The sequence below is a fragment of the Columba livia genome, chromosome 10, assembly GCF_036013475.1.
Source record: "Columba livia isolate bColLiv1 breed racing homer chromosome 10, bColLiv1.pat.W.v2, whole genome shotgun sequence".
Classification (NCBI taxonomy): domain Eukaryota; kingdom Metazoa; phylum Chordata; class Aves; order Columbiformes; family Columbidae; genus Columba; species Columba livia.
The window spans coordinates 9,028,949-9,056,610 of record NC_088611.1 but is presented as its reverse complement, the minus strand read 5'-3'; the positions used below and the strand labels follow the sequence as shown (position 1 = coordinate 9,056,610).

At 35.6% G+C, this 27,662-nt stretch overlaps 1 protein-coding gene across 9 annotated transcripts in view; it reads right to left on the bottom strand.

The window, feature by feature from the left end:
• The window catches only part of CACNA2D3 (calcium voltage-gated channel auxiliary subunit alpha2delta 3), a 458,229-nt gene that overhangs the window by 70,107 nt on the left and 360,460 nt on the right, over nucleotides 1–27,662 (bottom strand). For all 9 annotated transcript variants that reach the window (XR_010475065.1, XR_010475064.1, XM_065075322.1 and 6 more), the window contains 10 exons: nucleotides 22,298–22,381; nucleotides 16,652–16,723; nucleotides 16,362–16,423; nucleotides 14,454–14,521; nucleotides 12,643–12,688; nucleotides 12,395–12,492; nucleotides 11,484–11,577; nucleotides 9,727–9,822; nucleotides 8,319–8,440; nucleotides 7,651–7,731 (listed from right to left, as the gene is read on the bottom strand). Coding sequence is in view for 7 of the 9 variants with exons in the window: in XM_065075322.1 (XP_064931394.1) it covers nucleotides 7,651–7,731; nucleotides 8,319–8,440; nucleotides 9,727–9,822; nucleotides 11,484–11,577; nucleotides 12,395–12,492; nucleotides 12,643–12,688; nucleotides 14,454–14,521; nucleotides 16,362–16,423; nucleotides 16,652–16,723; nucleotides 22,298–22,381 (823 nt within the window). In the remaining 2 variants the exon portion in view is untranslated. The remainder of the gene's footprint in view (nucleotides 1–7,650; nucleotides 7,732–8,318; nucleotides 8,441–9,726; nucleotides 9,823–11,483; nucleotides 11,578–12,394; nucleotides 12,493–12,642; nucleotides 12,689–14,453; nucleotides 14,522–16,361; nucleotides 16,424–16,651; nucleotides 16,724–22,297; nucleotides 22,382–27,662) is intronic.

Genomic DNA, 27,662 nt, shown 5'->3' with positions numbered 1-27,662 from the left:
GAAGCAAGTTTGGTACTTTTTTCCTTCTAAATATTAGGCAAAACTTACTGAATAATCTATTTTTGGAGATAAGTCATTTGAGCGTGTAGATCTACATTTTCTACTCTTTTATCCACTTATTGGAATAACATTTTGCAAAGCAAAAAAAGTTTTCTCAGATAGAGAAAACTGAAGTAGTACAGGATAGCATCTTATTGCTCAGGGACTGAAAGGGGAGTTCAGAGCCATGCCAAATTGGTGCATTTCTACGGTGACCACCTAAAATAAGCACACTTGCACTCAAATTGCAGATCCTAAGATGAAAGCTAATAAACCTCTGACCTCCAGAGAGATTTCACTCTCAGTGTTTCTAACAGGCTCTGATACAGCAATGCAGCTTCCACCACAAATAAGTTCACACTTCTGGTATCTCCAAGCAAAGGAAAAACAAGAACTGACTTGATTTTTCATGGTCGTAAATAACCAGAACATCTTCCTAGTCCTTAAAAAAATGTCCTATCAACAAAAACCTTTCAGGCTTTCCTTACTGTAAGATGGTAAAAAAAAAAAAAAAAAAAAAAGAAGAAAATGGTGAGGAAGAGGCAATGAAAAGCACGGCAACATTAAAAGAAACTTTGTCCTTGTCACATTTAAGATTTTCATGCACACATAAGGCTGTAAATTGGTATGGAGTTCTGCCAAAAAGCAAATTATTTTGTATTTCCGCTAGTTCACTCTGCTATGGGAGTGGAGCAAGCCAATTCATGCAAAATCCGATTCATACTTTCTAACCTTATGTTTGCTAATGAAAGAATATAAAAAAACCCAATAACAACAAAATCTCAGAGAACTTTTTCATGTAAGGCTTATAAGACTATATATATTTACAAATGCGTTTGCAATTAATTAATTTCAGTTATTGATTATGATAAGCTAATAGCAGACGTTAAACAGAGAAAAGTATTGATTCAGTTAACAGATGCAAAATGACTTATTTTTTGGTAGAGGAAACAGAATGTCTGACTACTGAAAAACAGAGATAGAAGGCACAATTTTTTGTCCATAACAATTATTGACTACAACAAGTGGAAGACTGGATCTAGGGACTCCCCACAGAACTGCCCTTAATATGCAAAGCTTAGCAATGGACATCTGCTGCTAAAATAAGTTGTCTGCACAGATTTATTTTTCAGATAAAGGTTCCTGAGAAAGCTTTGTTGTTTTTTCCAGCAGTCTCATGAGAGGTATTATAGTGAGCACAGTTTTTTTTTTTCTAATCTCTGTGAAAAACACTCTTCCCTCCAAAGTCAATGAAATATCAGGACACACTACTCTGCAAGGTATTTACAGAGACAGAACACATATTGTTGTATGCCTGTCTTCCATGTAGAAATTCACCACACTGTTTTCAGAAAAAAAGAGGCTTTATATAATTCCAATTTAGAACAGAGATTAAAAACTATGATGCACCAATGTTCTTTACAGGAAAATGCCTTTAGTATCTTTATTGGAAGAAACAAGTTCAAACCGAAACACACTTGCTTGCTCTATGTGTCTCTCCATCCAAAGCTTGCAAAAAAAGCCCACTGAAATTCAGCTTCGTTATTCCCTAGTAATACAATGTCCAAACAAAATCAGGATCCCTCTTCTTAAATATTGAAGTAGAACATTTAGTGACATTAAACACAGTTTATCTATCATTAACAAAAAAATGCCAACTGGTGCCTACTAATAACCATCTTTGCTGGTCAGAGGACAAAGACACACAGGCTCTAATTAAGGATTTGGAAAGCATCCCTATTTTTATAACTTTGAACTTTGAACTTGGTTGAAAGTGGCATAGTAACAATAATAATGAGTGTTGGTACTTGCCGGGTTTATACTACCCGAAATGGGACAGTATGCTCCCCAGATGAGACAGGCAGCAACATCAACCATTCGGATATGGCAGTAAGTCACAACAGGGGAGAAAGAGCAGGAATAAGAGATCCATGATAAACAAACCAACAACTCCCTACTTCATAGCTCTTCATTGAAAGCTGCAGTTGCTCTCTCTTACTGATTACAGAGGGATCCCCAATGTTTTAGGGCTACGTACACCGTATGTTGAACATTTTGCATAAGGCTGCCATCCTCATTTCAAGACACAAGAATCACATAAGAAAACACTGCTAATATTTGGAAACATAGTCTGTTGAGAGGAAAATAAAGTAGTTAATCCACAGTATTTAAACTGGTATTAATGTATTAATATATTGTGTAATTGCAGTTTCATACTTGCATAGCATCATTTGTGTTTTTCAGAAGGGCCTCATGGCTGCCTTGTTCTGCAATCAGGGATTTATTTTGCTAGCAGAATTATTTAGCAAAATGCCTCTAGAATTTGGTTGTTATTAGATCACAAGGATCTTCCTCATACCCCAACTACATAGTACTTAAATCCAACCAACCAAATGAAAAATCCCAACAGTAAGGCAGAAGTGCAGAAACAAAGATCAGAATGCTCTACGCAAATTTGTGACATGTGTTAATACCATATATGTTGGGATGTTTTTCTAATTCACACATCAGAGCCCATATTCTCTGAGAACAAGTGGTGAGGAAAGACCAAAAATTAGATAAATAGGGGGTTAAATTCTTAAGCTGACAGTAGCAGAGAACTGTCTTTAAAAGCCCTGTTATTCAATTATCCCACACATTAATTCTGTACAGTCAAATAAATTGGGATTAAATACAAAGGAATAAAAATGTGTGAATGGTTGTAAACGCACCATCTAACTTCAGACTGTTCAGTCAATGAAGAGACGCAGGATTTTGCCATATGCTCTGAAGCATTTTGTGGAGGAGCTTACCTCTCTCCGAGCATTACCTACAAACCATCTTTCCTAAGTTATGGTTGCCAAGCTAAGTCTGTGAGCTGTTCAGTGTTAGACCATACAAATTCACATTTTCATTTTCCTGAAACTGAAAACATTAGTCTATACACTAATATGAGATTTATGAATACAAAGATAATATTAAAAATGAACAAGAAACTCTGGAAAAACATAAAATAGTGGTTTTCCACCAAAGCATGAAAAGCATTTTGAGGGATTTACTAAATGCTACTGCTGAATATAATCTTCTGTGGCTTATAATGTGGAGTAAAGATTAAGTAAATCACTGTCTTGCCTGACAAGGAAAACATCTATTTTAGAACGCTTCAAAAATTTGGTTGGTGTGTCATTATGATGACATATTCATTTTCCCTTAGGCCTCCATACTAAAATGCAATTTTATAGATGGTATCATAAATTTTAAGGACTATGTATGACAGTGACATTTGCTTGAATGCTTCTAATAATATAGTAATACCAAAGCAATGCAAGTGAGACAGAAAGGCCAAAAAAAGGTATAAGCAGCACAGAGCAAATGTGCTAAATGTACTCTATGTGCTATTCTGACAACAACTGATTTAACTATTTGTGAACCATCTACAATATCTGCCACTCATAATTATAATTTTGATTAAATTATTTGGAGTCACTTTTTTGAAGCATATTCTGGGATCTTGTTCAAAGAGAGATGTGCATTCAAAGACCATTTGAATTTGCTCAAAGAAATACTGACTGGAGCATTGCAGTCACGTATATACAATTATTAACACACCAAAAAAGAATGGAAAAAAGGAGATGAAGAAAAAAATATTTGTATTGTGAAGGCGTTAATTTTCAGATATAAAGTGTACATTTTCCTTCATGAAATTATAAAATAGTCTTTCTTACTTAGAGCCTGGACCACAAGAATCTTTGGTTACTGGAAAACTGGTATATTCACAGAGAATAGAGAGTAAGCTCATGCTTATTGCATCCTCATGTTATGGTACCATCTACTAGGGAATTAAATGTACCTGCCATGCATTTAAGGACAGATTCCCTGGGACCTTCTGTGTCAAATAGCTACACAAAGACAAGACACAGTATAAAGATATGAATAATGGGTGGTAGAAAGTATCTTCTTTTTTTTTTTTTCCTTCAGCTTTAGTGTTTGGCAGCAGCAAATAATGGTTGTGATGAAAATTTGGCCATCCTTAATCATTCTAAAATTAACAGCAAATCTATTATCTTGAAAGGACTACAGACAAAGTATAACTATTATTCAACATGTTCATGAATGGCAGAATCTGACCCTTATGGGTCCAGTATTCTCACAAGAGCTACAAACTTTTCGGGAATCACCACAGAAGACTCTGAGAGTGGCTGATTTTCAGGCCGTCTGTATGAAGAATGCTTAATACACAGAAGAAAAACAAAAACACCCAATCAAGAAGCTTGCAACTGTGAACAAAAAACAGAGTTCCTTCTGCATTGATTTTTCTCTTCTGTTCAAACAGGAATTACTGCAATCATTCTTTTTATGTAGCTTCAGCAGAAAAGAATGAGTCAGGGTAGATTCAGAGACCTCTGGCAACGCTTGAATGCACATCCCAGGCAATCACTCTTCTTTGATAGAAAATGACTGTATGGATATTTGTACATAAGAACAACATGGATTTCTTTTATTTCCAGAACTATGCTGAACAAGAGAAACCTTTAGATTACTGGAGTATTTTCATTTCTCTCTAATTTAGCTACAGTGAGCTTCCATTAATTTACTATTCCAGTAAAGTTGATGTAAAGCATAAGCATTCTGGTCACTGAAAGGAACACTGATCTTATATGAACATCATGGAATTTCAAGGCTAGGGTGATTCTACAATTTTTGGATCTGAACCAAAAAATAAGAAAAAAATTCTACCACCTTTTATTCTCCTTCACATTGTAATATGGACAGTTTGAAGAAAATTAACATTTCAGTGTAAACTTGATATATGAGACATGTTCATAGAGAACACTAAAACAAAGCAATTTTGAGCATAAATGTGTTCAAATCTAAAAAAACACTGCATTCATTACAGTATTGTCCCTTTCTCTCCTGCAAATAAACTGAACTCTGTATCAGCAGTAATAATATGATGCTACCAAGGAGACTTATCTCTTTCCACACTTTCTATAGAAATTTGCATTTATTAAGGCAAAAAAAAAAAAAAATAAATCACAATCTCAGTTTAAAGAGGCGGGAGGGATTTTTAAAACAAATTACATGGTTTTTTTTGCCAATAAGCAGACACATTCTGACAGTGAACTGGTATTAGTAGGTAGAAATGGTGAAACAGCAGCAGTGACACTCAAGTTCTCTGCAGTAATTCTGGAGACTCACTGATTTTAGGATTTTCTGCCTATGTTAAAGGCTTGAATCTTCCCTACTTGCAATAAGCCTTAGTGTAGATTTGCATATGAAGAAGCCTGTTATAACTAATGTTTTTCTACAAAAACAGAATTAAAAAAAAAAAAACAAAACAAACACAAAACAAAAAAAACCCAAAGAAAATTGAAGAGACTGCAGATTTTGTATTAAGAGCTCATTTTGTTTCTTTTTTTCCCCTTGTGGGCAGGTATAACTCAGGTTTCCATTTTATAATAATGTTCTAGTTTCTCTCTGCCAGTTTTGAACTCTTACAGTGATCTGTAATAAACAACATTCTGGTACAGCTTTATTTTCAGTCAAATCCCTCTAGGGAACAGAGTGATTTTACATGAAATGTGTATCCCATCATGTTGCTTTCTGTAATCCACGCAGACCAAATGGAGATGAGGAATACTTACTTCACACAAATTAAAATGAGACGTTTTGGCCAAATTCAAACTTCAATGGAAGTATTTGAAAATGTTTCCCATAATCCTACTTAGTCTCCCAAATCCGGATAATAAAAACTTCAAACTTCTCCCATTTACCAGTGTTCCAGTTTCTGCCTACAAATCCATTTTGCTTAAAACAGAGTATCATCATTATAGTAAAACCTAAAAAATTATGCTGGGTACTTTGTCGAAAGTTTTCTGATGCAAAAAAGTAGGACTGATAAGTCACATTGATGATCTCCAACTTAAAGAGGACAAGAATGATGTTTATCTCTGAATGGCTGTAGCTGGCTGAGTGATACTTCCATGGAACAGGGTTTGCAGAGATCCAAAGAGGCCTCCCTATGTGTACCCCTCCGCAAAAATCCTGAAAGCATGGAACCATGCAAGAGGGTAGGGACACACAATTCAAAGCAAATTCTTAAAAATTTACAGAAATAAAAGTAAACCACCACTGATGTGCTTTAGAATGTAAATACACTGCTCATGTATTTCATACCATTATGCATTTACAGATACAATGGAAATCTTTGACATACTTTGGTATTAAAAAGCTTTGAAGACCCCGTCTTTATTTTATACAGAAAGTATGGGACCCAAGTAATTTTGGATGTTCGATATTAAACATTATTACTGGGGAAATGGAAGCAACATCTACCTCTCTCTTTTACAATTACTGCAAAATACCCCAAAGCATGTTGACACAGTATATAAAGTTGGTTATGTGTGATGCCTCCCTCAAGCCAACACTAAATTGCAAGTACTAGTGAGGAAAGAACAAATTTTAGGATGCCTGTTAACCCTACACTTTTTACAGATGATGGTAAACTGCACAATGACCCTTTTGCTAAGTCTGAAACATGGAGGATTCTAGAAATAACATGTCAACCCTCTTCAATGTGCAGAGAAAACTCTTTAATATATCTTCAGCAATTCACAGGATCTCCTGTTATGTTATGGAGTTCAATAACTTGTGAAGAATGTTTTCACACAAACTGGAGTCAGAAGTGCGCTTTCCTAGTGACCTTAGAAAAATCTGCTATTATCAGAGGAAATATTCTGCATTTGAGGGAACAAATTAGAGATTTGCCAATTATTTGGTGCATTCTTGCTCTTTCTGACTGTTGCTTACTGTATCTTACTGCATTTAAAAGCATATTTTACAGACGATAAAAATAGGATGGTTCTTGCTTTGTGCGGTAGGTATCTAATTTTCCCTGAGATGAGAGAACTTAGTTTCTGGAAAGATAAACAATAAGACTTCTCTAAATTAATTCTTTCTTCAAAGTCAGTAACCATTGGGAACTAGAGAAAACTTTTCAGAAAAGCGTTTGAACTTGAGTGAGGAATGTCCAACAATTTAAAAACTAATAACTCACGTTTTTAAATCTGTATGTTTTATCTCTAATCTGTAGTTGTTGAACTTCACCTTTTGAGTCTTTAGGTACTGTTATACTCTTGGCTGGTAGACTGTAGAGTTTTGCTATTCAACGTAGGTGCTCTGATCAAATCTCTTCTCTGATAATCTAGACAAAATGGCCACTTCATATTATTTGTTATAGCACAGGATTTTCAAACCTGAAGACCTGGTGGAGCCTTTACATACCAGATAGTCATTTCTTATATTTCCTTTTTCTTAACATAATATATTCTGACTTACGATGATATAGAATTGAGTCTACCAAAAACGCCTCACTGATAATGGTTATTTCCATTAAGTCGGACTTGCAGGGAGCTTGGAGAGTCAATTAATAAAGGGGAAAAGAGACATTGAGTCTTTTCTACACTAAGTTGTTCAATTATATCTTAGAGGTACAACTGCATCTTTCCCTCCTCCTCCCTTCTCAAAATGTGATATTCCTACATTAGATTCCTGCTAAGCCAAAAGAGATAGTGAGGAACTCAGAAACTGACTTTAAAAATGAACAAAACAAATGAACTACAAAAATTTTACCTGCAACAACCGGAGATTTTCTGTCATCCAAAAGCTGAATAGCAGTACTGGCTGTCACTACATTGCTTTTGTTTGCTGTTTCTGCAGGGTGCATTAAGAAAAAAAAAAAAAAGTGAATTGAAGTAACATATTGCAGAATGAAGAAATTAAGCTCTTTTCCCTTAGTTTGAAATAACAGTCCATGTAGATTTAGTGCTCAGAAAATTAAGGTAATAAGACAGCCAACATCATGTTCTGTGCATGCATGGAACATACAGGCTCTGGCATTTCAAAATTCCCCAGCACCCCAACGGCAAGCTTAAAACACTGAAATGAGTAGTCAGTTTTTGCCTTCTCTGCTAGAAGTGGCAACAAAGGTGACAACTGGTAGGGCTTCTCATTAATGTGGACACTTGGTCTGTTGGACTTGCCTTGATTAAAATACTAGGCTGTAAGCTCAACCTGTGCAAACATTAAATAAAAGCTGTTACACCACATCTTGGGGTTTTCACTTAGAGCCCTATAAAAGATGCACCTGGTCAAAGGACCAGTAAATTAGCTGCAAATTTCAATGCATATTTTAGATTAACATTTGAGATTAGCTACAGAGCCCACTCAGCACTAACATACTTGGAAACCTTTCAGCATCATCTATGGCTCAGCATATAGAGAATGACAAAATTATAGACCTGTACTAAATGGGATTGAATAGACAAAGCTCCCAGGTATTTGCTCAGCAGCTCTTCTGTACCAGAGTGGAAAATGGTCTGCATTAAAAATATTCTCCTTATCTTCAGCTGTCAGGAAATCTCTTGAGAAAGAAGAGAGAAAGAAAATACTTGTTGCTTGTTGCAAGGCACACAATAGCTTCTAGCTTTGAAAGACAAGGAAAACCAAAATGCAATCTTTTGGAAATGGTTTTGGACAATTTTTTTCATATCATCTTTTCAACAAAGGAGTTAACTTTCATAATTATTTGTGACACAGTTGCAATTGCTTTTGTTGTGCAGGATAGAAAAAGTAGTAAAAAAAAAAAATAGTGCTTCTAAGTACCACTAAAATATTTGTACTGATATGTACAAATAAAAATGCTTAGTCTAAAAAGCCTTTTTCTCTCAGTACAATGCAAGAACTGTGAACTGTACAAAGTGGAAAAGGCACTGGAGATTTGATAGTTTGCTGCCACTGGCATTCAGTCTCAACTTGTGAAAAAAAAAGGAAATTACCATCCTACTTTCCAAATAATACGTAAGGGCTGGTAATGGACAACTACATACTTTCTTCTTAATAATTTCAAGGAATGTTGACAGAGGAAAGTTGGTGTCAGTGAAAATAGCAAGTATGGTCTCCATGTTATTGTTCTGGTGTGCTGTCTGACAGTGACAAATTGAAGTGCTCTGGATCTCACCTGTCACGCTACAACAATATTTTGTTGTCAGATAAGCACCATATAACTTTATATTCAATAAACTTAGATATTATAAACATCAAGTGCAGATTTTCTTTTACATGCATTTGCCTGACACTATCGAACTGCTGCCTGAAAAAGTCATTAATTATGGGACCTTATTTTATAGCTCTCTATTTTAAGAAACCTGTACCCACATTAGATTACAATTTCTCCAGGCAAAGTGGGAAATACTTGAATGATGAGATCTCCTGATTACTCTTTCACCCAGCCCATTTCTGTCACTTGGCTTAATTTCAGCACTAAAAAACAATTCACTACAATGATGCAAAACCCTTGAAAAAGCCTACCGATATTTGTTTTGAGATGGGATAGCAAAAAAAAAAAAATTATCTGATTATCTGCAGATGTAGCATATTCATAATTCTGATCTGAAGAATAAAGATATGAGGCTAACCTTAAGGAAGTGAGAGGAATGTAAATATATGGGCTACAGGTGCAAAATAGCTCATCGTTCCAAATCTTTCAGTTGAAGAAAGACTCTAAGGGATCCTACAAAATCTTTCTTACTTATTCTATTTCAGAGCACCAGCATAAAACACTGAAAGAAACAGTAAATGGGCTTCCTAAAATAAACATCTTTTTTCCTGCTTTCTCACATGATTGACAAGCACAGCTTTGTTACTTACTGATTAGTAAGCTGTTCTGGACCCACAAACAGGTTGATACGAGATAGTCCAGTCCGTGTTCCAAGGAAGGCAACTTCCACTCCCTTGTCAGAGTTTCTGAAATAGAGCAGAACACAAGCAAAGATAATGTTTCCAGACAGTAAACAGATAAAGCTATATTATTGGTCACAGAAAGTACAAGCGTACACATTTTTGAGAATTATTATTTTAAGCATAGTTCCCTTATTTTTTCATTTTTAATGCTGTTTTTTTAAGCTAGAATCATGAAGGTTTTACAATACATAGAATGTAGAAATGCTACTTAGATCAAAAATCACTAAAAAGTCAAAGACAGCAAATGTGGTAGGACTTGTGGGGAGGGACTTTAGGGAGGCCATATGATAAACATGTGTGGCATAGCTATACACTAACTAAACACTGGCACCCAGCGATTCAAGATGGGCAGGAATTCCAGATCTTGCTCCCAGGCCACTTAACACTTTTGCGACACATCTGTGCTTCAAGTCACAGGCGTGACTGTTGCTCAAACAAGCAAAAACTAAGCTAGATTTAAACCAGCTAGCTCAACGTCACATGTAGCTGCCATCAGGACAAGCTTCAGCCTCTAGACCTTAGGAAAAAAATGTGACAGGTAGCTCAGGCTGAACTCTGTTCCTGCACTGATATCAGTGCCAAGCTATCTACTTTAAAACTGGTTCTCATATGGCTGTAAGAACTTCAGTTATATTACCACAAAACCAGAGAGCAGAGTCTTGGCCAACTTACCGTCTCATACATCATTCTTCAATAAATGGACCATCTCGGTGGTGTAAGTCAGAATATGAAAGGGGATCACAAAAGTGTCTCACTAACATCTCCCCACAGTTGTCTTCCTTGTGTTTGCTGGATCTGTTATTTAATTGTGTAGGAGGACTCCAAGAAACTTTGTGCCTCTATATAAATTCATCAATGTCTATAGTATCTTAACATGCAATGATTTCATATGTTTATGTTAGAAGAGGAGTCTGGGTAATCCTTAGTTTGATGAATCAGATCTCATCACGTTGATTTTACTCATTCGGCATGAGCATGTGCTTTACAGCAATATATTTTTTCATTTAATTTTTAAAACTGGTTCAAATATAACGAAACCTAATCAGGATAATCTCCAGAATTTCCCTTCAATCACAGTATTTAATTCAAACTGCTAATTTTAACACATTTTCTCTAATATATATATAATGCCTTGTTGCTTAACACCTTAGTAGATCATAACATAAATGAAGTAAAAAAATGTAAACTCTAAAAAGGACCAGCTAATCTCCTGATTATCTGTAACATGAACCTAGATCCAAATTAGCTCTAGAAAACAAACAAAAGATTAAAGAAATTATTTATTTTACCAGTGCAATTTTTTTCTGTATATAACTTGTTCTGAGATAAACTACGAATTCCATCAAAAATTTTGGTAAACTTTGCACTAAATTCCTGAAGTACTCTGAACTGTTTGTTAGGAAGACTCAGAACTGTAAGTTGTAGTTAGTATACAATTTCATTAGTTATACTGTAAACCTTGATTAATCTTAGAACTCATCATCACAATGTGCACTCCAACATAAACACCTAACACTGAATTCAAAGTTGGCGGTATGTAGGATCAAATGATTAATACAATATTTTCATGAATATCAGGGGTTGTTAGGTATTCCACCAGTTCATGAGCATTAACTATTAAAAATTCACCCATTATTATAATGACTGACACAAAGCTTACTTACTCTGATTTATTTAATGCTAGACTGGTCCAATAAGCTTCAATTGGTGCACTCACAACTGCATCAAACAAAACTTCCTGGATCAATTCTTTATCACCTGTTACAATATATTAAAATCAGTAAAGGTGTATACAGAGAATTTTTTTGTTAGGTGACTAAACAATGATTTTTTTTTTTAATTTTACAGTGTACTATATTTTATCTGTTATATGAATTCCAACTTTTTGCAGTATTAAGCTTTTATTATGTAATATTACATGGTATTTTACCACAATGCAGTTTTTCATATATCATTTCATTGCACTAACAACTTCAAATTTAAAACCAAAAAATGATTGTCCACTCCATGTAACACATTCAGGTACACAGTATCTAATTCTTGCATTTCACATGACATAAGGTTAAAACAATTAGTTGTACTATCAGTCACAAAAGCTCTGCATTTCTGAAAATACACAAAACATGCACTTATCCATCTGATTTTTTTTTAATTCTGCTTTGCAGTTCAGAAAAGCTAATTGTGTACATATTCTCACTAAAATACTAATGAAATATCCAGCACATTCTTTAGAGGTGTGATCCAAGGACTGATTCAGACCAATCCTGTTTAATTTTAAAACCCAATGGAACTATAATATTGCATAGTATAGCTACACCATCTGAATAGAAACTGGAATATTTGGTTAAGGCATATTGTTTTCTGTAAAAGTCAGAAATTTGTATTGCCAATATCTTTATTGATACCTTGGAAAAAGATCAAACCAAAATGAAATTCCAAATTGACATCAGCCAAGCAATCCAATCTCAGTTTATCACAGGTTAAACCAAGTAGCTTTGCATTTTGTAGAAGGTTGCATACAACAGTTTTTAGCTGGGGTAGAGCCTACTACATGCATATTTAACAAAATACTTGCATTGGAGCAATGGCTCTTTTCCTGTGAGGTAGCGTCTAATTGCTTCTAACTGACTCATTTGACGGTGCTCAGGGTGTAAGTCAGTGTTGCAATACGACCTGTGAACACGTTGTCAAAACATAAAATTTTAATACGTATAAGCATGATCTCTCTTTGTCTTTGAACATAAAGAATTGGGCTCAGCAAGCACAAACAATATGAAACCAAGAAGGGTAACAGACCAATTTCATGCTTTGTTTAAGGCTCACCATTCATCTGCTAAAGATACATCAGGGTGTTCTAAATCATGTAAACCTGTAACAGGAATAATAATGGGTTATTTAGGGAGCAGTCTGGGTAACAGATGGTTATTTACATACACTCCATAATATAAAGCCATCCTTCTTGGAAAGTACATTATTACCTCAATGTAATAAATCACAGTAAAACTATGTTCAAATACACTTTAGGGTCTACCAAACTGGCAAAAGCCAACTAAATCAGATCTAAAACTGGAAAAGCAGGAAAAGTTTTTTTGTGCTGTTTAACTTATACAAATTACTTCTATGATATGTTTGAAGTTAGAAGAAAACTTGAGCAAAGAGAAATATAAAATGCTAGAAGAATCCAATTCATACTTGTTCTATACAACTACTGAAGTTTTATGTTAAAATCTGTACTTCTTATTTCGTAAGAGTTGCTCTCTTTAAAAAAAAAAAAAAAAAAATTTAAAAAGAACAATTCCCTCAAAACCAAAGCACACAACCCATGAACACAAACAGCAATTTACATGATTGTTGAGATTAAGTTTATTGTACTAGCAGGTCACGAAAATGCTTGTAAATAAGAATGATACTATTAGTTATATAGCACAATAAAAATGTAGTTGGGCAATTTTAAAAAACTCTTAAAATGCTTATCAATAGACAATAAGAAAACAGGGTTCAGAAGGCAGGGTCTGAGTTTAAACCCCTTAAGTACATACTAACCAATGACAGAGCTACAGTGGTTAAGGAAAATAAGGAAGTCAAAACTAGAACTATAATTATAGTCTGTGGGGAGGACAGTGAGGGGTCAGTGACAGAGAATCAGTGAAGGTAAGAGTGGAAGAAAAGGAAGTTAGTTATGGCTATGTTAACATTTCTGGTGACGCATCTGGGAGGCAATATCGGACAGACTGGCTGAGATGTGTGGCTGGATTAAAGAAAATAGGTGAGAGGTGTGTTGGAAACAGTTTGGAGAGTTAGCAGCTCCAGGTCTCCTGCCATGCTCTCTTTCTATCTAGACATGTATTTGCTGTGCAAGTGTCTCAACTTTGATGCATTTCTTTTTACAACTCTCCCGGGAACAGGAATAAATTAATGTCCATAAATACAGCTGAGGAACAAAGGGCTGAAGAAATAAACTATCTTGTTTAACATCACTGATGCAACAAGAAGCAGAATTGGACATGGAGAATTAAGCATAAAATCAGAAAGCATTCCTCCACTCTTCTGAAATACCTCTCCTCTTCCTTCATCTTCGAGAACCTTTTTGACAAACAACTTCATCACCACTCCTAGTTGACTCTTCCACTCATTTTAGTTGTTGACTTATCAAACAGGGAAAAGAAAGAAAGAAAGAGAGTTCTTCCCCCAGTTACTTCTACTGTTATTATACAAATGCAAAATGTAAATCCCTGTAGACAATGCCCAAAGCACTTATAGCTCTGAAAGACTTCATAATGTATAGTCTGTGAACAAAAAAGCCACAGCCATTACAGTGCTCCCAGTGGTTACTTCATTCAGAAACCACCACAAACAACTAACTTTGAACCCTGAGTGATTCTCTGGAACATTGAGAGAGGAAGACGGAAGATGATGCCCATCTAAAGAAGATTCACAAATGGTCTGTGCTTAATATAAATGAGGAAAAAAAAAAATCTCATGAAGTAAAAGATCTTTAACATAAAAAAAAAAAAAAAAAGAAAGAAAAAAATCCAGTTCTCTCATGGAATCTGCAGAGAAACATAAAACCTTTAGGTCTACCAAATCAACAATAAAACTACTGTGTGAGCAATGCAAGAAGGTAGGTATCTTACCTTCTTCTACAGTTACATTCCCTCTGAAGAAATATTTTCCATGTCCTCTAGAGAGAGCCACACCTAAACTGTGCAAAGAAATAAAGCAGACCTTGAAATCTGTGAGACAAACAATAGCAGACAGAGCTATTTTCATCTCTAACAATTCCAGCTAGTGTACTGTAATTACCTTTAAAAGTGTTTGTTTCCAAATATCGTATTTATTGTTCAACTAGCTGCTTCAGTTCTGATGTGTCTGCAACAACTGGCTGTATTTATGTGTACTTGGAGGTGCAGTAAACCATTATTCTCTAGCAATCTAATAAACAAGGCCCTCTAAGCCCACTGCTGTTCACGCAGCATGAGATTTCTTCAGCTGAGCCTTGAACATGCCCGTGGCCTCACGATAAAGGAGACAGCTCTTTGTAAATCAGACAAAGCTGCTGAAAAACTATGTAAGTGTGGGAATGAATAGAGCTACTGGGAGGAAAATAATTTCATGTGTAACAACAGCATCATGAATCCTCTTGGATTAATTTGTCAGTGATTCATTTTTTTAGCTAGTTTAACTTTTTTGCACTAACTTCAGCTTCATAAACTCTCAACAGTTACGTAGCCAGTTCTAGTTTGGTTTTCAGTCTACCATTTAAACTATTTAAGTTTAAAGATCTGGTTTGGGTATCCCATGCCACTCCCTATTGAACACATACACAGAATATCTTCCGGCATTCATTCGTTTATTCATTCAAGAGGATTATATCAGGCTAGGAACCTGCCAGTAATCAGTAAGACTGAAAATGCATGGCCTGACACTTTAAGTACACGTAAAGGCACCAAATCCAAGAGCACACATGCTGCAATCAATAGCTCAATCTGGAAATAGGCCGAACAGTAAACATCTTTGACACTATCAGTGTTCATTTTAATAAAGGTTGTCCTTGCTGTCTTCCCGAATCTATACTCCTACCCATCAAAACGAGATACAGACCATGCTGAAAAAGGCAAGACAGTTTTCCTACTGTATTTCAGTCCTAAGAATCAGAACTCACACCCCATGCATATATGTAGCCCCATATCTGTTTACTAAGTAGGGCAAGAATGACAGTGCCACAGAAAACAAATAAACCAACCAACCAAACACTGAATTTTGCAACTTATGTGTGAATTTTAACAAGAATAAACACATGCATTAGAGATCAGAGAAATGTATCTATATTTTCTGTATGTGGAAATGTAGCTCAAGTTCTATTAAATGGTTCCATTGAAGAAAATTTCAGTTGAGTATTGCAACTATCAGCCTCCTGCTTTAAGCATGAGGTACAGCTAATATTTTTTCATTAGTAGATTATTATTAATTCAAATATGAGTATTTTTAAAGTGACTTCCTGTCTTTCTTTTATTTTCTTCTTTTTTTTTTTTTTCCCCCTCCTGAGATGCATGCCAAAATAACATGGATGACTTACTCAGCTTTAGTTATACAAATACACTGAAGGTAGTTCAGAGAAACAAAATATCCAAACCTCAAATTGGAAGTGAAATACTATCTCATTTTACATTACATTTTTGTTGTGGAAAAAAATCAAAATGAGACTCAATATGTAGTTACTTAAATGGATTATAGTATTTATAGCTCTCCGAGTACTTGCGAAAGCCTTTCGTTCAATGTAAACCTCAACTGAATATTTTTTTAATGAAACATAAGCCATGACAAACACTGAGACTTTGCCTGGGTGAATTTGCACAAACTTTCCATCCTTGGAAAAGCTGAAAAGAATGCTGGTAAGGTCCTTTTCCTTGCTATTTTCAGCATTGTCCAGGGATATTTTATTGTCAGCTTTTGCTGATGAGCTTTTAATGCGTTCACAAGCTCTCTACAAACGCAAGACCAATAAGTCTGATGAAATGTTCATTTATTATGGTCGGCTCTACCTGAATGGAGTACCCTTGATGTCTGTATAATAGTAGTCATTTGTCATCACCAATACCCGCTTCTAGATTCAGAACAAGAAAGTCAGAAGGGGAAGGGGGAAGAAGTTAGTCTGCTATAAGAAATGTATAAAAGATCAAGTGATTAGTCACTGATAAAATTACAAGCAATGTTTACATTCAGTGAGTGAAAAAGAATATACTGCAGCAATTCATAATTATGGCAATCTTAAAAACTGATAAAAAATTAACTGCTTGCTTTAAGCTTAGTTCTAATATTTTACACATTGTACCCCTTTGTCCACTGTCTTCTTCACTTCCATGGAAAATTTTCCTGTTTTCCGATTCACCATTGCATTTCGGAGCTGAAATGAAGGAAATGTGTGTCAATTGATTTATTTGCATTTTCTGTAATTCTTTCAACTCTGAGTTCTCTGGTACACTCATTTGGTCTAAGCAGTACTTAATTTTCTTCATTTCTTCATTTTCAGCAGTTCTGATACACACTCAGCAACCTCCTTACAGATTTTATTGTTGACCCTATAGGTCAAGACACCTGCCACACAACTTTGGGCAAGTTGCTGAGATACGTAAGATAGGAGCTTTCAGCATTCTTCATAGTTAAATAGGTTTTTGTGTAGTAATCCGGATCTCGTGTGGGATAAAGAGTGTAACTGACTGACTACTATTCTGCAGTCACTGCATACAAAGGTAAGGACTAGGTTCCCAGATGGATTTAGGCACAGTTGTTTAAATACAACGATTATACCTATAATAACAAAGCAAAAAAGAGAAAACTCCACTTACCCTACACTATCCATTCTGCTTCTGCTTGGGCTGCATCATAATTGAGCACCAGAAACTGCATCCTAACTGCACCAGAAATCAGAAGTAGCAAAAGAATGACAACCCATTTAATCAGTAACCTGGTTTAAGTGGAACAGAGAGCTGCAGTGCTCTGTGATTCCGTCTGGTTATCCACTGGTGTCCAGGTACCCCTTCCAAGGTAATACATTCTGTCTCTGTAATAGAAGAGCAGCCTTCCTCCCAGAGGTCACCCGCTGACACAGCCTCTCTCTCAGGTGATCATGCCATGAGGATGAAGAGTGAAAAAACCCAACAATCAGGTCTATAAGCCAAAATGATCTGCAGTGTCCTGAAAAAGGAGTAGGCGCTATCCTGACACGGCCAGTCTGAATGCAGGGTCTCTGGGCTGAAACTGAACAATGACAAGACGTGGTTTCTAAGAAACACTCAGCATTAGAGTTCTGAATTTGCCTATTTATCAGTTCAGGACTTTAGGGAAGAAATAAGAAAGTTACTATTTGGCAGTTATACCATCCATATGTGGAAGTATTTTATTTGAATGCTCTTAGATTTATGAATGGAAGAAGCAACTTCTTTTGCCTTATATGTTTAATTAATGGCACAGATGAAGAAAGTTTAAGCTGGTTGTTTCAGGATATCTTCAATTACAAAGTGCAATTACTATACTTGTGGGATTATTTGCAGAAAGAAGCACCTATAAATCCTTCACAGCTGTAATTTCATTACCATAGGAAAATTTCACTATCGCTAATCAATTCACACTTGCTCTTCAGGGATATTCAAAATGTAGAATAATATTGACAAAATGAGCATTTTTATGTCTCTTCTATTGCTTATCTATCTGAACACAATTGTGGACATTGTGTTATTGCTGAATAAACACCTCCTGTTCTCCAGTACCTCATGCCAAATTGGGCAATTCAGTCAGATTTTAGAATCATAGAATCATTTTGGTTAGAAGAGACCCTCAGGATCCTGACACTAGCACTAAACCATGTCCCTGAGAAGCTCGTGTAAATGCCTTTTAAACCCCTTCAGGGATGGTGACTCCACCACTTCCCTGGGCAGCCTGTTCCAATGCCTGACAACCCTTTCTGTGAAGAATTTTTTCCTAATATCCAATCGTTTTAATGAATAACTGTGAAGATAGTCATATCAACACACTCTTCAGGATTTCTGAGTTAGTATGGAGTGAAAAGAGAATGCCCAAACTTGCCAGTGAAATATCTGGTTTTATTCTCAGAAATAAGCTGAGCACGGCTGACCTATCAAAAACTGCAAACTTTGCAGCTCTTTAAATTTAATTCTGGGGCATCTAGATTTGAATTAACAGTCTTACTCTTCTGTCAGTGAGTGTAAAAGAATAATTTTTAGCTAGAGGCATGTATAAAATAAGGCATATATTTTACCGTAGATTTTTTTTAACAATACATAATAGGCAATTCTGGAAATATTTTCCCATTTTAAGTTTTGTGGTTTTGGACTTGGAGAGCTGGTCTTAATTAACCATCTACTTTCGAACATTTACAGAACAGTTCCATTTATCTTTAACATGGTTTTCATTTTTCTCCTATTGGTGCCTGCAGTTGTCTAAGACCCATTCCTCCCACAAGCCTCAGGCAAGTCATAGATTTACTAAAAGGGCCTCCAAACTCTCAGTAGTGTTTAAGATCAAGTCTGCATGTGGGATTTGGAGTTTTAGTTTCCTTTTTTTTTTTTTCTTGCTTGCTGTGATTACATTTCTTGGCTTTGTAATCCGGTTTCTCAGCTCTTCTGCAGTTTCATCTCCCTCCTCAAATGCATAAAATAAGTACTGCCTCAGTTGGCTTCAAGCCCCAAAACATTCATTCATGGTCTTTTTTATTCGGAAAAAGAGATTTCATTCAGCTAGAAATTATAACAAAAGAATTTTAAGAAGTGAGTTAATAAGAAAAAGGTTTCCGTCCAAATTGAAACTTCTTGTCTTTGGTACTGCATATTCCCAAACTTTGCTGGAAGACAGTGTTAGTTTAATAAACTGGTGTTAAAGATTTCTATTTGTAATAAAGTGTACTAACAGCAAGATAGCAGGTACTGTTAACCTGGAAAATAAACTGATGAATATATATTTACACCAACACTATTTCATGGTGAAAAAAGTTCTAACCTTAGTTACCCCACCTTTTCCATATTGTATCACTAGAGAAAACCTATTTCTTCACCTCTTCAGAGTAACACACACTATTACTTCTTCAAATAATTATCTTCCAATCAATTGCTAACAACGCAGTTTCACTGCTATAGTATGAAATCATTCTGGATGTGGTAAAAAGTAAGAAAATGTCTTAATCAGCTTCCACATAAGTGTCTCATGACAGCCAAATTTATGGGTATGCAGCTATTTGAATACATTAATTCTTTCCCTTTACAGTTGAATAAACAACAACCCAAGTTTGGAAAAAATCAAGAACATCAATACTTACCATTTTGACTCAAAATTAACGATATTAAGGAACTGCCTACTACATAAGATCAACAAAAATAACATGCACTTTTTGGACACTCATTTGGATCTTTATATCAGAAAAGCTGCATAAAATGATGGACTTCATTGCAATGATCTACAGAACTTCCTTCAAATTCCATTATCATTCTAGCTCTAATGCTAATAATGACCCTGCCTGTAGCTCCAATATGAATTTGTTTCATATATCCTTCTCCTTTATTCTTTTATTAGTATTTCTGACCATTAGCCCTTCTGAAGGTCTTAGTAACATGGCATAAATTACGTACATATTATTTCACAAAAACATAAAAATCTTGTAATTATATACAAGCTTACTTTTAAAAATAGCTGTAAAAATATTGTTGTTTGAAGTTGCATTTTTTCCTATTTAGGTGCTTGCATGAATGCCTCCACTTGAGTGTGGCACTGATGAGGTTTTAGGACAACATTTGGAATGTTAATACATTTTTCTATAATATTTAACCCGCTGTTTCTTCAGAAAACACTTGGTCACTAATCATCAAACAGTAGACGTGTAGGTTGTTTTACAAAACCTATCTATTGGGGGATTATTTATCAAAGAATGCCTGCTTATTCAGGCATGCACTAGTGAATTATCAGCATTGATGGATGGGGTCATTCAAGGAAGTCACTACAACACACCTGTATTATATGTGAGTATTGCTGCTCCAAAGCTACAACAGAATATCTAGGGTTTTTTTTCTATTATGTATTAAATACATATCTAAATTAATTTCACTTATAATTTATCTCTTTTTCACTCTTACATATTGGGGAATGGACCTGGATCTTTTTTGCAAATGTAATGATCACTTTAGTCTATTTGTAATGTAGATTGACTTCTTTTCTCCTTCAAATGATGAAACAATTGGAAAGGCTGTTTGTTTCTATGTTACAATTAAAAAAAACACTTTTTAACAAACAAAGGGAAAGAGATAAAATGTACGTATCTCTCACCAAAAGGTGAAATAAAACTTTTTGCAAACCAACCAAGCAAATAAACACAAACAAAAAGCACTAAAACCACAGAAGAGAAATAATAATTAAAAAAAAAAAAAAGTTTTAAAAGTTGTATTTAGCTACAACAATAACACTTGAAAGAGAAGAGGAAAATTTAAAAGGCCATTTGGAAAGGAATGGTTGAGTAATACATGATCCGAGACAAGAAAAAGGCAAGGTGCAATATATGAAGTCAATGCGATTGCCAGGATTGCAGAAGGCTGCTACAGTATATGGAAATCTAATGAGGAAGCCTTGAAGAGTGTATGCATAGAAAACTGCGCAAAGCTATACAAGAAACATTAAAAAATGAAACATTAACTAAGGCAGGAACATTGCCTCCTCAGAGAGGATAAGGACAACCAGGACAATCTATCACCTGATAAACCAGACATCCCTTAAAACATAAATGAACTGTTTCACTATTCACAAAGGGGGTGGAGAGAGGGAGGAATGCAAGATATATATTTTTTAAGGGAAGAGAAAAAAATAGACTTATGTCAGAACAGGGATCAAGAAATTAGTACATCTGAAGACTGACAAGACTCCAGGGACAGCTGTACGTGATCCATCCCAGATTTCGGAAGGACATGACAAAGTAAATATGGGAGCCTTCAGTGGATATGTTCAAACCCTCTCTGGAAAAGCAGAGGTATGAGGGACTTGAGAGAAGCTAACAGAGTACTGATATTTGAGAAGGGATTGAGGAGACATCTATGAAAATACAGACATGCAGTCGTGACTTTGGCAGTAGGGAACTTGTGGGAAAAGCTGAATTACAGGACAGAAAGGGGAACACCTGGAAAGTTATGATTTAATTAAGGACAGTCAGCATGGATTCACACAAAACGAATCATGCCTAACAAATTAGATTTATTGAGGAAGTAACAGAAAGACCAGGCAAAGGTTAAGCCATGGACATAAGGAAAGCTTTTGATACAGTACTGCAGAAAAGGCTAAGTCTGCAAGGCAAGAAAGAATAAGATAAAGAGTGAACTACAGAGTAGATGGGACACTGAAAAATGAGTTTAACTGAAAGGATTTTGCGCATAACAGCTGATAGACATAGAATGCATGCTTCTGCAGCTACCCATATGTCCAAAATTAGGAGTTTCAAGTGAATCTGTGCTCTTAACAGAGGTCAAAGAATCCAATTTTGTCTAATCATCCGACATTTTTTGATTTTGTACATTAAGGAAAACAGCTCTCATTACTTTCATTAAGGAATGAGGAATCTCATGAAGAGAAGTTAAACTCATTCCTTCATTTCCGAGTTTCAGCAGTTGTCTGGGCCAGCCCTAAAGAGCCTATTCCCTTCTCTAGCACTACATGTGTGATCCACTAAAAGTACATGACAGGATGCATGGAGAATGCAAAGGTGATGAGGTTTACCCAAGATACAAAGAATCTGTTTGTGGTATATGCATATGTAAGGGAGAATCAATACAAAACAGTCATAAAATTCTGAATGAAGTAAAAGGGGCTATTGTCCTTCCCTTCCTGAGAGCAGTCAGGTGGCCTCTCTAATGACTACTTAAACAGTTTCCAGGTACAGTAGGGGGATGCAAAAACATCTTCTGACAGGGTTTTAAAACACATCACTTACCACATCATCTCTGTCTTCCCACTCGACCTCAGAAAGATCCACACTACTGTAGTTGGGCTTTCTTCGTTTCTTCCCCTCTTCATACTGGCACAAAAAGAGTGAAATATTTAGCACATCCTGCTTCATTTGCAGAAAAATTTTGTATTAGAAGATTTTTTGAATTTGCTGTATGCATGCTGATTGTATGCGATACACTTAACAGTATGTACAATTCATACAAAGTGCACTGTGTTGATGCATAAATGTTGTCTGTGAACCAAAAACCTACATCACTCACAATTATCTCCATGATCTCATGACACAATACAAAGCTTTTCTTGATGGACACACTGGGAAGTCAAACCCAGCAGTTGTACTTTCTTCTCCCCATATGGAAAATACATGAAACCTCGATCTTGTAGTTTATGTTAAATATCTCAATCTAGCTCTTTCAGCTGTACAGGAGGTTATATTTACTATAAACTTATCAACAAAATGTTTACCCATTTCTCTTTAAACAACATAAGATGCAAGTCTTGGGAAACATGGTGTTAATATTTGCTGATACCACATTTTATCTACAACTTCAAGGGGGAAAAGTAATACAAAATATAAACTGTCATTATTAGTGTTTCACTAGTCACTGCTACACTGTAAATTGCACATTTAAAACAAACATTCTAGTTACAAATTGATTTGGCACTGAGATGTTTATAACGTAGGAAATTCTGCCCTCTGCTGAACATTCAATATCAGAGAGCCTACTAGTGGAAGAACAAAAACTGCACAGTGGAAGAGAAAAACTGTGAATAAAGAATCTAACTGGTTAAGAAAAATTATGAGCATATATTTCAAAAACAATTAAATCTGTGAGAGGATCAGCATAATGTGAAATCTGGTCTTTTCTCTTTTATGATGTGTATAAGTGGGAGAGAAAACCACAAGTCTTTCTAAGAAATATGACAGAAGACATTGGGAAACTGTGAAAAATCCCCAAATTGCTTTTGTGATTCCCCAACAATAGCATCACAGAAGGACAGAAAATATACCTGTAAGGCAGTATATATAGTTGATTCTCCTCCCTCAGAGCAGGACCAACTATAACATAAACCAAACCTGTCAGTGCTTGAGACAGCCAATTCATCACTGGGGCCAGTGGTGCAGGAGCTTTCACTCACATTCTGCAGATTACAGAGAGACTAGAGAGGCCAAAGAAAAATCTTGCTCTCTGAGTATTAAGAAGGTTATTCCCATCCTGACTTTTTCCTCTCTAAATTAAAAGATTCACTTGCGAATCCCGCAGTTGCTTTTGTAGACCACAGTATTTAAAAACAGGCATGACAAAAACTTCCCAAAGAACAGCAAATTTTAAAAAATGCTGACTACTGAATCATAATCACAAAGAGATTTTAAGATATTAGTAGCATGGTAAAGTATCTTCTAGCACAGGCTTCACTGAGCCTCCTTAATTTTTGCTCATAATAACTTGGACACTCCCAATTATTTCTACAGATTATTCTTTTGGGAAACTATGTGGGAAAAAAATAATCCTGAAACAATTCTCATTCTTCTTTTGAAAAACCAAAAATCCTAGGAACTCTGTTGGTGTAAGTCTTATACTAAGTTCTGAGAATTCATACAGATGCAACTGAAGAGGACTTTCATGTGCTTTTCTCTTCCCTCTGCTAGAAGCCACCATTCTTGTAACAGCAAGGTTTTCTACATCTGTTCTAACGCTATTTCACAGATGGGTAGAGAGATGTAAAGAATTTCTGCTTTCAGCACATGCTTATACACCAGACTGTGAATTCAAGCAGCTCAGTGCTGTGATTCATTCTTCCTAGGTGATAGCTCTGATAGCCAAGGAGATAACTATACCCAAATACTGAAGTACAAAATTTGCAGCCAATATAGTTAAATCTCACAATACTAAAATATGAGAGAATGACATTCAGTTCATCACCAGTGCTTGATTTTTGTAGCTTTCTGTGTTTTGCAAGTCTTTCATTATGGCTGCAGCTATATCGATATTATCTTTAATCTTTACAAGGAGTAACTATGTCTAGTCTTTGTGGCTTCACCAATTAACCAGGAAAATCTTCGATCTGATTTAGTTACTCTAGTATAGAAATAGTTACAATCAAACTCTGAAACACTGAGAGCTCAGAAGTGTTACACAGAAGTTAGCAGAGATCACTTGAGTAGAGCAAACAACTCCTGTACTGCTTCCAATGTTTAATTACATCCTTATTCACAGATGTTGAAGAGCTTCTGGGCTATACTACATTTTCAGACACATGTGCAAAGCCTCACTTATGACAATAGGAGTTGATCTGGTATATCTGACAGGAGAAGTAGGCTTGAAACACAAAGCAAACATTTGCATCATATTGATTATGTGGTTTGTACTTATTTTAATAATATAGATTCTACACCTTTCACTCAAAGAGCAAAACCAAAATCAGATGAAGAACTGTATGAAACATGCAAAGTTCTTCAGCAAAGCCAAAATTGGAAGCATTCATACCTCAAAATTTCAAATAAGCAGAAACAAAGCCAAAATACCAATGCTCAAGCAAGTGTTAGGCTCTGTAAGCACTCAAAGGACCTGAAAGTTCTTAAACACATTTAGGAAAGGAACTAGTGAAGTACTGAGATGCCTAACCCCTTGTTCAGCTCTTACACTTTAGGCACTACTGCTTGATTGCCTACGTAGGAAGCCAATAAGTGAAGAACAGATTTATGTTACAGTTCAGAAAAGGAAGGCAGAGAAAACAAAACCCAACAACCAGTAAGGACAAGATAACAAAAAATAGCAAATATTTGCACATCTGTGTAGCTTTGCTTACAAATCTAATCTTCATTAAGTTATTACCTTATTCCCAGTAATAAATGTACATATCTTTGTGCTTATGTAACTAGGGCCTAAAACATAAATGCAAGTAGATCAAATTTAAAATACTTTGTAACACTACTGCTCCATTGGCAATTCTTCTCTGGCTTCTTGCTAGTTTTACTGCTTAAATAATTTCTTAGTAAAACTTATTCATGGACACTGAAGTAATTCACCAGCTTTTTAAAATGGCACTCATCTACACCTTTTTGTCTGGTAGCAAAATCAATCTAACTTTTTATCTCTTAGACTCATGGATGAAGTAAAAAATGTTGATTGAAGGCTGAAGCCAAACCCATCTGCAAGATTACTGTAAAGCATTGAAACAAATTATTAAGGGACCCAATGGGAAAGACAGAAACTAGGCGCTCTACCAAATAACTCTGATTTGAGTGCATGAGGAAAAGAGCTAGATTTAAACTGTGTGCTGTTAATCTTCTTTGGTCAGTATAAAAGTATGGTGATATTATATTGTAGTTAATACCGGGGAGGAAGACACTGAAAAATTTTAAATACCTAGACTAGAATACAAGAATCTTCTAGTCTGCTCAGAACTACATGATAGATCCAACATATTTTTGTTTGTGGAAAGAAGATAGGAAATTATTTTGTTTGGTGATCAGAATAAGCTTTATCTTACTCCATATCTTTTATTTGAGGTTTGGCCAAACTCTTTTAGCACTGGATGATTCAAACGACATGTGATGTGTACTGTTTAAAGACCAAATCACATTTTTTCACCACCCCGTATACAACAATTTACATGTGCCATTATTAATGTGTTTGGTTTTTTTTTTTGGTTTGGTTTTTTGTTTTGTTTTGTTTTTTTTTTTAAACACAAGCAGTCTCAAACCATCTGCATTGAATATGACCTGCCACATGTTTATAAAGTCAGAGTGTAGCAATCTGATCGCGGAGAGAGCAAGCTACATCTTAACAGCTGCAAGCCTTGGGTCTAAGGTGATTGGAATTTCTCAGACATTTTCCATCTGGGTAATGGGGAGGTAGGATAGAGTAAGTTGCTGTGATAGCAGCCTTGGAACTGCCAATAGATTTTAGCAAGCTTGCTTAGCCACACTTGTGGAATCATCTGTGTGAAATTATTATAGCAGGAAAGTATCCACTAAACTACAATAAAAGCTAGAGAGGTAAAATAACTTCAAAAGAAAGATCTTCCTCTCCAAACTACTATCCTATGTACAAAAGTAAGGAATCAAAAACCAAAACAACTCTTTAAATTTTAAAATGCAGCATCAATTGATTAGGTTTCATGTTTTGGGATTAGTACTTCAAAACTAGCATAATTTATTAATCTAAACAGGACTTGACAATGATCTCATTTTTTTTTGTTTAGAGGAGACAAACTTGAACATATGCAAATATTTTTTGTTGAGCTTAAACACACAATACAATTGCATGTAAAACTGTAATTTACATTAAGTTACCCTGTAAAGATATTCTTGTCTACAGTGTTTTATAGGAAAAGCTGAATGAACAAATATCAGAGGAAAAGCATCATTAAGTAAAATTACATGCTTCTCCATATAGTTTTAAATAAACACACACAGATTGAATACACTGTCACTACTGTACTTCCCTGGTCTAGGCAGTTATTCAGATCTTTCCCTTGTCTAAGATGCTGGACACTAATGTTACCTCTTAGTTACTGTCTAGTATAGCTCTGATTGACATAATGCAAAGACTGCAGCTGTTTGAATGGAAACTGCATTGAACTTGACTTTACTTGGTCAATACGACAGCCAATACCAAGACCTTTACCAGCTGTCCACCTTCACAAAAGCTGCTACCGAGTCACACCATTCCTTATTGACACAACCGTGCAAGGGGAAAGCTCAGTTTACACCAACTTAGGAGAATCCTCTGTTTCTGTCACCAGTCATTCAAAGGTCTCTTCTTTGCACAGAATAAGGCAGGAATATATCGATGCTTCCTTTCCTGGCTTCAAGGTGGGGTACGTCCCTGAGTGAGGCCCTTCTCCCAAAAGAGCCCTGTGGCCACTCTGCTGTGGCACTCTTTCTGGTGCATGGAAAGGACAGGGAGGGCAGTGCTTCATATCTACTTTTCAGCAAGGATTGTAATAATTCCAAATTCTGTTAACTACGGATAAAGTCCTTCAACATTAGCCCATTAAGAAAATAAAGTTTCCATCATAAAATGCTTAAACACTATGGGACAAAGATAAGGTAATGGAAAATATAGTGGAAGAGTGTGAGAAGACAGAAGAAGAGATCACTTCAATAGACTGATTCATACTCGGACATTAAAAAAAAGAAAAAAAGTAGTGAAAAATTCCCTTCACTGCTTCACCTGTTTATATAACATCACCCGCAGTGACTGAGCTTTCATTCACCACACACTACATCGCTGCAAAATATTCTGCCTGGGCATACATGTGAAGCAGCATCCTACCCCAATGTAAATCACTACTGTTTGGCTTTTAAACTCATTATTTCATTTGGTTTTATTTTTTTT